Source organism: Thamnophis sirtalis, unplaced genomic scaffold (genome assembly GCF_051295495.1).
Source record: "Thamnophis sirtalis isolate CommonGarterSnake01/CBP01778 unplaced genomic scaffold, rThaSir2_p1.2 scaffold_2, whole genome shotgun sequence".
NCBI classification, from domain to species: Eukaryota; Metazoa; Chordata; class Lepidosauria; order Squamata; family Natricidae; genus Thamnophis; species Thamnophis sirtalis.
In genome coordinates, this window is record NW_028261382.1 from 150,857,477 (window position 1) to 150,868,963 (window position 11,487).

The 11,487-nt window shown below is 34.0% G+C and overlaps 1 protein-coding gene across 2 annotated transcripts in view; it reads left to right on the top strand.

The window, feature by feature from the left end:
- Window positions 1–8,923, top strand: part of ROCK1 (Rho associated coiled-coil containing protein kinase 1) — a 121,305-nt gene extending 112,382 nt beyond the window's left edge. Inside the window, exons 33-34 of one of the 2 annotated variants that reach the window (XM_087707203.1) lie at window positions 3,513–3,569; window positions 5,720–8,923. In XM_087707203.1, coding sequence (XP_087563329.1) covers window positions 3,513–3,569; window positions 5,720–5,723 — 61 coding nt within the window. In that variant the 3' untranslated portion in view covers window positions 5,724–8,923. The remainder of the gene's footprint in view (window positions 1–3,512; window positions 3,570–5,719) is intronic. The other variant, XM_087707204.1, reaches the window with a different exon arrangement.
- The last annotated feature ends 2,564 nt before the right edge of the window (window positions 8,924–11,487 follow it).

Sequence of the window (11,487 nt, forward strand, 5' to 3'; positions counted from 1 at the left end):
TCACTAAGTGAAGTGTTATAAGTTGCAGATTACCTGTATAAGGTTTAAATTATTATTTATATTTATAAAAATGGTTGCTGTTACATTGATACATGAATTATGTGAACTGAAATAAGCTTATTCATTCATTCATTTATTCACTCATTCATTCATTCACTCATCCATCTTCTGTGGCCAAGTCTCTTATATAGAACAACCTGGATGTACCTGGTTAACATCAAATTGAAACAACTTTATAAAAATCTCAAGAAAACATGCTACAAAAGGCACATATCCTAAGTCCCATCACTGATGTTTTTTTGATAGAAGGAACCTGGAACATACTCATTCTATCATATCTTGTGGAATGGGCAGCAATAATTGGAAATAGACAGTTTCACAAGTAGTCTGCCATGTGTCATTAAGGACTTTATAGGTGATAATCAGATTGAATTGCATCCAGAAACCTCTGCAGCTTGTGAACCACTGGTATTATGTGGTTTTCTCACTTGTAACTGCTTGAATGACTACATTCTGGACTATTTGTAGCTTTTGAGTGGTCTTTGAGGAAAAACGCATGTAGGGCATGTTGCAGTAGTTCAAACAGGAGATGTCAAGGCATAATTAATCATGAGCAGGACTTTTTGATCCAGGAATAAACATAGTTTTTGCACAAGATACATGAAGACCCTCCTGAGTGTGAGTACCACCTGCTCTAATTCCCAGTTCTAGGGGACATTAAAACTCACAGGAACTCAGTCTCTTGATGGATAAACTAAACCCTGTTGTTTCACAGCCTGAGAGAAAACCATACGCTGACAGAAAACCTTGATTGTGTTATTTAATTGGCCAGGAGTAGTGACATATAGCAGATTATCATCAGCACATTGATGAGACTTAACCTCATTCTGATGGATGGCTTTACCAAATAGATGTCAAATAGGTGTGGGAGTAAATAGAGCTCTGAGGACATATGGGAAGCAGCGGCTTAAGCCTGGATTTCTCCTTACCTGCAACCAACAGGTAGGAGGAAGGAAGGAAAACTACCACAGTATCATAACTCATTCCAAACTCTCTAAACCTATCCAGAACGATACCATAGTATATGGCATTGAAGATTGTTGTTCAAAAAAGATCATGATGATCATGATTCCCATCCCAAACCTACCATAAATCATCAGTAAGTGTCATCAGTACTATATTGGTATGATACCCAGGTCCAAAATCCAACTGAGAAGTCTTCAGATAATCTTTCTGTGCAGGATCTCTGAAGCTGCAGCCAACCTTCTCAACAACCACCTTTAGAAAGGATAGGTTGGAGACAAAATAAATTTCCTTTAGTACCATTGGATCCAGCAATGGCTGCCAGAGAAGGAGGTTGTCTGAATGCTGGTTGGATTATCTTGTCATCCAAATATTTTATCACCACATGCATCCAATCACATTTCTAAGGAGGCCTTGGTTAGTCAGGAAGGCCATGGATTTATAGCCCCAAGAACTCTGTCCACTTTCTTAAGAATAATGGTCTCACTCTCATATGTATATAAGGGAGACTGATTCATATAACTAAGATAGACTGTGCCACAGCCAACTAACTCCATAGGATCTGCCTAGTTGGAGTAAATTTTATGAACCATATACTTTGAATAAATCTCAGAAGTTCCTATTGAAGTTTTCCTGCCTCCCTCTCATCTCAGGATGTCCTGCATCACCTTGAACATAGCCAATAGTCCGCTAACTGCAGTCAGGATAAGAGTGTAAGAATCATTTTTTGTTACTGTTCTTAATAGCATGAGGTAATCCTTAATAAAGGTTTTTACCTACTTTTGATTACATTTGTTCATCTTCCTCAAGTGGGACTCTAGGCATCTTTTTTGTCATTTCAGACTTCCTGTGAAATCCAAAGGGCTCTCCAAATCCCCCAAAAGGGAGAGTAACCTTTTTATTCCATTGTCATCCTCTAATTCCAGGCAGTGACTAAAGCCTCAGTCAAACTGTGCATCCCTCTAAAATGCAGATGCCTGGGACAATACAATCTCATAGGTTATTTCTCTTCTGGTGCGGAGCAGTTGTGGAAAGTTCTAAGGCATCAGAGCACTCTGACTGCCAAGAGACTGATGTTAGCATTCTCCACCTTCAGTTCGCTTCATTTCTGTGTTGGACCTGCTTAAAGTCTATGGTTACCATGAATTCCCAAACTACCTCTGAGTTCACACAAAGAGAGTTCCTCCGGTACCATAAGTCTAGGGACCTGTTCTGCCAATTTACCAGCTTAAATATCAAAGTTTGCTCTGCTACTAATTATTCTTGCCATAATCTTTACAGTTCCTTTGAAGTATGATCTCCACTTTTATAATAACAAAAGATACCATCTTTTAAAAGTCATTTTGACTCCGCTCTTTGATTCCATCTCTTTCATCATTCCTTTTGCTTCATTTGCACACTGCAGTTTTTATTCGATCATGACTTTTATAATATTGATACTGAAATTACAGAAGTCATGCAGTTAATTTCATTGTGAAGGTTGTGTTAAGGATCAAGTTTCTCAACTTCCTTCTTATAGCACAAATGCTTTTATTTTCTTTAATTGTAAGACATTAGTGCATACAGTATTCAATTAAACATTCTTTAACTGTAATTTCTGTAACATCCTTGAGATTTAATACTGTAGATTTTGCTGTTTATTATTATTTGTCAGGGAGCAGAACTATTCATAGATGCTTACACTGATTTTTTAAAAAGTGTTCTCTTTAGATATAAAACAACTGAAATAAGCCAAATATTTTCTACCTTACTAAAAGCATTATTGCTACTTTTAATTCTAATTTTTTAAAGTAGAATTTGCAAAATTTAGCATTTTCCACCTGTTACTAGGCATAGGGATACAAAAGAGCAGAGCAGAACTTAACTTTATTTGGCCAAGTATGATTAGACAAACAAGGAATTTGTCTCGGTATATGCAAAACAACAGAGCAATAATAATCCTAATAATGATACCAATAAAAGAAGGTAGTAGAAAAGATGAGGATAATCGTAGGATCCAATCTGGGTTGGTCACCAACTCTAGAGGTTTCGTTTTCTGAGCTTTCGAATTCATGCTGGAGCCCATCCGCAGGTAACTTCTCTCTACATCTATAAAATCATCTATTCTTTTCTAAAAAAAAACAACTAACCAAATCTAACAAGATTCTTTGGGAACAGTTCATGTATATTCTTAGCTCTTTCATCTGTGAATTTCATTATTCCTAGGCATTTTAAAATCTGGATCTTTTAAAATATCTTGTTTTTGCATTATTTACAAAACCTAAAACCCCAGTTTAAAAGAGAGATTTTTTTCTTCACTTTGCCAAAACTATTCATTTGTTGCTGTTTCCCTTCCTGCTTTTGCTTCCTACACCTCATGCATTCATATTTTGGATTGATCTCCCATTTTACTCTGTTTCAACATTCTGATCACTTCTCCTTTTTTCACAAAGCTAGCATTCAGGGCACATGGCAATTATCATGAAATGTTAATTTCTAAATTTCAATAGGTCAAAGGAATATGGATCTGTGGGGGACATTACCCATTCAGAGAATTCAAGTTACTGGTGAGTAGCTCTTGCTTTTAAACCCACTGGCACTTGTGTCATGTAACAAAAGTAAGAAAGCAAAAGTACTTTCATCAAATAACGAAAAAGGAACTTCCTCAAAGTAAAAAAAAACATCTCACCCCAGTATTTCCTAGACTCTTGGCGTTGTTTTGAAAGAAATCTATTACCTTTGCTTTCCTTGGTCCTTTTATATCATTTGCTCAAAATCTTTGTTATGTTATATTGTTCTTTTTTATACTGTTTGTAACAGAACAGTATGTGTATCTTCAAAACAATCTTAATTCTACTATGTACAACATGGCATGGTGATGGAATCCTATCTTACGAAAAGTACATTTCTCTTAGTACTTTTTACTGCTTCTCTATCTTATGGGTATCTTTGTTATCCACAACCTTAATTAACATTACAAAAAGTTCATTGTAATTCTGATCAACATACTAAGGGCTTTGCTTAAAATCAAATACGTTTCATGGGTAAGATAGAGTTTGAAAAAATATTCCAAGTCGATCAAAGTAGTTTTGATTATGCCAATTTTTTGTAGATAAAAAAGAAAAAGTCAGTACTATTATATCATTTTTAATTTGAATGTTGGACTTGTTTCTTTTTCCTCAAGAAAGTTAAAGCATTTTACCCTGAACTTTCAGATATTTTTCCACTCAGATATTGCTTTTTAAAAACTGTTTAAATATTTCAGTTAATACAGACTAGGATACAAACTCATTGAGGCAGGCCTTCCAGTTTTATTCAAAGTTTGTACAATGCTCTTGCACTTAAAATCTAATAAATCTGTTTCTGAAAACTGAACTATACATCCAGCAATAAATATTTTAAATATTACATTAAAGATGGATCTATTCATTTTTCTTAAGAAAATAATTTTAATCTTTCTTGCCCCTTTCTCTTCCCAATTTTGCCAAGAATAATGTTAACCTTCCTTTGTTATTCTAAATTGTTTATCAATCCTGATATTATAAGAGAAGTACAAACTCAGGTATAAAATAATCTTATTTAAACATTAAAAAGTAAATAGCTTTCCATGGTATACCAGGAGTCAAGATTATACAAGATAATTTTGGTAGGTTCTGGTAATTTTAATATGGAATATTGAAAGAAGGGACACCTGCCCACAATAATGAAAATACTTTAACATCTTTGAGAAATAGACAGATCTTGCTTTGGCAGAAATAATTCAGTGGGACAATTCCTAATATTTAAATTTCTGTACTGAAAAGTGCCACCCAGTTGGAAGAATATAACCACAATGAAATGTTTTAGAAACTGAATTTAAAAGGGTGCGTTATTATTTATACAAATAAGCAAAAATAATAAAAATCTGGCACAACTGTTTGTTCCTCCTTTGAATAGTTCCTGGGAACAGAAGTTTCAAAGTTTAATATTATTTATATCCCATATTTATTATTTTTTATGAATAACTCCCCCCTCCCCCCCAAAAAATCGGTTGGGGTGAGAATAACAGTTGGAAGGGACCTTGGAGGTCTTCTAGTTCAACCCCCTGCTCCAACAGAAAACCCTATACCATTTCAGAAAAATGATTGTCCAATCTCTTCTTAAAAATATCCAGTGTTGAAGCACCCACAAACATCTTGAAGCAAGTTGTTCCACTGATTAATTGTTCTATCAGAAAATTTCTCCTTAGAATTGGTTCCAAGGATTAGTTGTTTAGTTTGATTAGTTTCCATCCATTGGGATATTGACTTTGGTGCAAAGTCACCCAACTAGCTTTCATGCCTAAGGCAGACCTAGAACTCATAGGTCTCCTGATTTATAGTCTGATGCCTTAATAAGTTGGCGAAACTGGCTTGATCTTAAATATTTGGTAATTTAATTTAGTTACTACGCTATGTCACTTCTTTATCAATAATTTTATCAGGTGGGAATCTATTATTAATTAATAAATTTAAAAACAACAAGAACTGAGGGGTTCACAAAATCATGCAAACTCTCTAACTCTCATAACTATTAAGGGAATGTATTAACTATGAAGAGGTTTTGGTTTTCCCAACATGAATATTTTGCAAATATTGCTTTAGTTTAAAAGGTACAAATATTTTTTTCTTAAATCTATAATATAATATGAAATGATATAAACATTTGTAATTCTGGTTTGTCGTCTTGTTTATTCCAGTTAACAACTTATGGAAGCTTCATGGATCTGACATGGTGCAGTCTGAAAATGGTGGATTTTTTTTTCACCATATAGAAGTGTTCAGACCGGTTGTTCTTTCCGATACAACTTTCACAAGCTTCAGGGCTAAGACTGCTGTTACTCACCCCTTGCTTTGGCATAAAAAGCTCGCTGAGGGTATCTTATTGCGGGTTTGCCTTAAGGTAGATTAGATTAATTATTACTATGTAATGCAAGTAAAAGCAAATAAAGCTTAGGATTAGTGCTGCCTTTAGAAATTTGTGAAAAATAAATAAATGCTTGTCAATCTTAATGGAATGTGGTAAGTTTTTCTCATATCAGTGAGAATGAAAGAACTATTTACCCTATGAGAGGGGTATTTATATTGGGATAAGCACACAGACTTAAATATAGAAAGAAGGTATCTCAAACTGAGAGAAGCTGAAATTTTCATGGAAGACTCGAAGTCGTGCTAAAGCAGCAAAATTTGCTTGAAAACAAAGCCTTATGTAATCACTTGAACTTCAGTGCCTTTTCTGTATTGTTATTAATGCTAATCATTCATCATAGCTCAAAGTATTAAACAGTTTGCTTTACAAAATATTAACTTCACATATTGGTAAAGGAGGAGAAAATGAGTAAATAAGGTTATCTATGCATTATTACCAAGCCATACAGAATTGTTTTTCAAGTGGCGTTAGAAGTACCGTAACTGTTAAAACAACCAAGTTTGGAAGTGTACTTTGGTTCATAATTGTTCCATAATTTGTATAACATGTTTCATTTAACAATTTGAAGTGTGAATCACAGTAAGCATACACATATGTCTATGTATGCTCCGTTTAACATGTAAATTATTGTTAGAATATTTTTATTGGTTGTTGCCCTTTTAGTGCCTTATTCTGAGAATTCTTTTACTGCCATGTCAAATGAGTTTAGAAATTTCAAATACCTATTGCTGTGTGTCAGTAGTTTTATTGATTGAAGTATTGTAGGATCTAGTTCCATTTTCAGTTGTACAATCTTGAAAAAAACTGTTGGTTACCACAAGATAATTTAATCATAATAAAAATAGTAATAATTTTTTTACCGTGAAAACAATTTAAATCTCTGCAACATGTTAAAATTCCAGGTAATACAGGAATTGAATACTTTTTAAATTCTTGTCTTGTAGCAGGAATATTATTATGGTATTAACCGTATGATTTATTTTATTTTTTAACCAAATACCTCTTTAGTAATTTATAATGGCTTTGCAGTTATGTATTAAATAAGAAGCACTGGAAAAATGATTCGTCTCAATGGCGATTTGCATGTTTCAAGTGGTGTTGAAAGCCTTAGCAATAGATATGTAATAAGCATATCTGTTAATACAGCAGTAATGACTTGTGCTCATTTAATACAAAATAAAACTAATTTATGAAATAATTATTTTGAAAATGACTGTGGTATTTTTCTCCAGAATACAGTTTCTAGGAAGTTTTATTGTACTTTACAGGCCAACTGTTAGCATATTTAAATCTGATGCAACTTGATAATTTTTAAAAAAATAATTTTTTATAATGTCATACTACATTTTAATACAGGGTAAATTAGTAGAAATCGCATAGGATATTAAAGAACTTGTTTTGATAATTAAATTGTTAAATCCATTTACTAGCACATGATTTCCCTCAGAAGCCTTATACCAGGTACACAGCTCTTACAATATTATATTTCCATGAATTTTAATTTATGCATAAACCATAATTGTTAATAGAAATATGTTACATTTATTTCTGCACTCTGGAAATCAGTGATTTTGCTTTGTTACTATATACAAATAATATGGACTCTAGCAAAGCTTAGGTGAGTAATAGAATTGAGAGAAGATTGACAATGCTGAAAAGTTAAAAGAGGTTAGGAAGTTAAAGTGTAGTTAAAGAAGGCCAGAGGAGTTTGATTTTGTCAAAGTGGTCTGAGAAAAGAGGACAGAGTGTTTGAGATAGGAAGGCAAAAGACTGTGGGATGACTGACATGTAGTATGAGAAAGCAAGTGGAAAGAAGGAACAGAGGAGGATTCATGTGCTTGAGATAGTATAAAGCCAAAGAGATGGGAATAACAGGCAAGAAATTCAAAGTTTTGTTAACCGATTCAGAGCTTAGAAAAGGGTCCATAGAGTGGTTAGACAGACTAATAAGTCTATAGTGAAAAAGAAAGTTACTTTGAGAGGAAACTGAGAAGATAACCAAGGATATGGTTACTGATTTTTATTGTTTCTTGGTTAAAACCAGTGGAGTGCAAAGATATGGAATTTGAAATATTTTGAGCTTGAAATGTTCTACAATACTCAAAATTGAAAACAGCTGCAGAAAACGGTCGTAGAAGAGTTCTGATCTCTAAATGTTTCCATTTTGAGTTGGAAACTTTTTGCTAGAATAATGGCTGAATGCTTATAAGGTTCAGAACAACCCATTTCAATCTTGAATTGTTTTATATTCTTCTAATTAAAATTAATTATTCTTTAAAATTAAGGATTTTTAAAAAGAAAAATGACAACTCTTTCCATGAAGAAAAAAATAGAATAAGTTTGATTTTTTTAAAAATAAAAAGGTATAAATATTACCTGTAAATGTGCAATTTTCAATGTTCTTATCACTATTAACAATTTCAGTAAATGGGATGAGTGATGCCTAACAGGAAGACAGAAATAATCTAAACCATGCCCAAATAGTAGCTTAATAACACCAGAACTGACATAGAATTATATATTATAGGGAGAGGTATATTGATGCAGAATAATACTAGCCCATCTATGAAATGTTGCCATGCATTCTGGAGAATTATGCCTAAGCCCAAAATTTAGGTTACTCGATTTGTTTAATCTCCAGGGGCTATTTTATAATGTTGAAGAATTCATTCCTGTGACATGTAATTGTAAACATCTAATCATGCCTGGTTGTGAATTTGGTGTCAGGCCCCTCCCTGCAGTGTCAGTAAAATATGTGTTTTAATGCAACAATTTCAACTATATAATGTATTAGATTGTGTTTTTATTACTGTTAAATTTTTATTTTGATGGTTTGTTCTTTGGTATTCCTCAACCCATATGTATATATTTGCCACTTTATAAATCCATTTCATGAATCATTTGGAGTAGCTGTTGCCTGTAAAACATTATGCTGCAATAAAATAAACCAATGAATCTTTGAATTGCCAAAAAAGTTGTTTTAGTGCTCCATGGCTTTTTCAGAAGTATGCTTTCAATAATTAGTAGGGGGAAAACTATCCAATATCACACATTTTATCTTGTTAAAAAAACATAGTGGGCATCAAAAAAATTATTGAAAGTTTTAATTTTTTTAAAATTTTTTGCAATGGATTGGGGTGGTGGGGTGGGTTGGGAGAAAGGGAATCCAAGTGTCCAGCTGGGAGATAGTTGAAGCAAAGCTGTTTAACAACATTCTTTTTTAAAAACAAAAGACAAGCAAAATTGCATTCAACAACCTTTAAAAGGATTTGCTTCTGCAATAAGCACCAACAATGTAACATATTTATGTATTTATTTTCCTGTATATTTTATCATATTTATTATTTTCTCTCTATATAAAACAAGCACTAGTCCTTTACTTCAATACCAGACAATAGAAATGAGTCATCAACTCCTAATTATGAATAATAGGATTAGGTTGTTATTTACATTGATAAGAGCTGGTTTGATCTAGTGGTTAAGCACCAGGCTAGAAACCAGGAATCTGTTGGCATGAAATTGGCTAGTGACTTTGACCCAGTCACACACACACTCCAACCTATCCTTACATGGTTGTTGGGAAAATAGGGATATTGGGTATGCTTGATGTTTGAGTTACTTATACAAATAATAAAGGCAGGATAAATATAACATTTATATAGCTCCTTGTGGGGTTTCCTTACTGTCCCTGTAGTGTTGATCTGTGATCATATCAAATTGAGTACAATCCTCAACATATACCACAGTTGGGATCAGAATTTTCATTGCTTAGTAAGGTGGTGGTGAAATGAATTGTGCTCGATTTTATAACTGTTTTTGCCACAGCTAAGTGAATTATATGGTCATTAAGCAAATCCAGGTCCCCGTTGACTTTGCTAGTAAGAAGTGACTAGGAAATCATAAATCATAAATCATTATTCTATTTCCTTGGGATGCTCCAACTGTTATAAATCAAATTTTTATCACATGACTGAGGATGCTGCAAGTCATTTTCCCCAATGCTTTTAAAGCTTCAATTGCTAAATTAACAGTTGTAAATCAAGGATTATCCATACCACAGAAAATACATTCTTATCTACTGTAGTTGAGATATTTCAACCTTGCCTATACTTGTTTGAATTAAGGGTTACCAGAGTGGTATCTTTTAATGCATTTAATTTTGCAAGCATTTTACTTCAACAAAGTTCTCATTGCAGGAGATATACAAAAGAAATTTGCAAATCACTAGGACTATACTGTTTCATAATTAACATTTTCTAAATTAGTCTAATATAATTGCCAACGTCTATTGAGACGCCAGATAGCTAAAATGCTATTTTGCATTACAGACTAGATTTTGTAATCTAACAAACAAAAGCACAGAAATTATTGTCATCAAATATCAGCTTTATAAAGGGATAACTCAGTATGTTGCTATTATCTGTTGCATAGTTCATGCTGTGTGTTATGGTCACTATAGGATATAATAAAAACTTGCTTAATTGTAGTTTGTGGTAATTAGTGAAAACTGTGAATTGGATACACAGGGAGAAAAAATCAGGATGGATTGAAACTTTGTTTTCATGTGTTTGGTAATGCCAAGGAATAACAATTTAATCTAAATTAATTTAGAATTGTACAAGTCTATATAAGACTCTGCTCATAATAGAATACCTTATGCCACAAGGCTTGAAATTTTGGACCTGGACAACCTAGAACTACGCTGCCTATGGTCTGACTAAGCTTAGTACACAAAATTGTCCGCTACAATGTCCTACCTGTCAATGAGTACTTCAGCTTCAACTGCAATATGGGCAAACAATAGATACAAAGTAAACGGCTCCAAACTCATTGCAGAAAATATTACTTCAGCAACAGAATGGTCAATGCCTGGAATGTATTACCTGATACTGTTGTTGCATCCTCAAATCCCCACAGCTTCAACCTTAAACTGTCTACTGTGGACCTCGCCCCATTCTTAAAGGTCTGTAAGGGGGCGTGCATAAGTGCACCAGCCTGCCTACCGTCCCTGTCCTACTGTCCCCATCTATTTGTACTCATTTCTTATGTATGTATGTGTATACCTGCTTATATGTTATATCCATACTTATACTTGTTTTCTCATACATGCTTGACAAACCAAAATAAATAAAAATATAGATTAATGACTGCAGCTTTTTTTTGAATGTATATTGTTCCCGAAGGAATTGCACTTCAATTTTCATCACACACACCCTCAGCCCAACCAAATCGTGAATGCCCCTATAACACCGCTATCTTTACAGTGGGATAAACACTTTTAATTTCTCCGCCCATTTCGCTAGATTAAGCTCTATTCTCTTGTTTTAGTGGCACCAGTAGCCGGAACCAGTAAAAAGAAAGGTTGATAGAGCCAGGGGTGGTGGCGGTGGCGGCGGAGAGAAACGTGCGGGAGAAACCTCCGTCTCAAGTGCAACGCAGCCCAACAGCCTCAGGGCCTGCTTCCTTCCTAGTCTAGGATCTCCAGCAGCAGAGCCGAGGAGGTGGTGGAGCCTTTTCCGGAGCTGCGTGCGCAGCCAT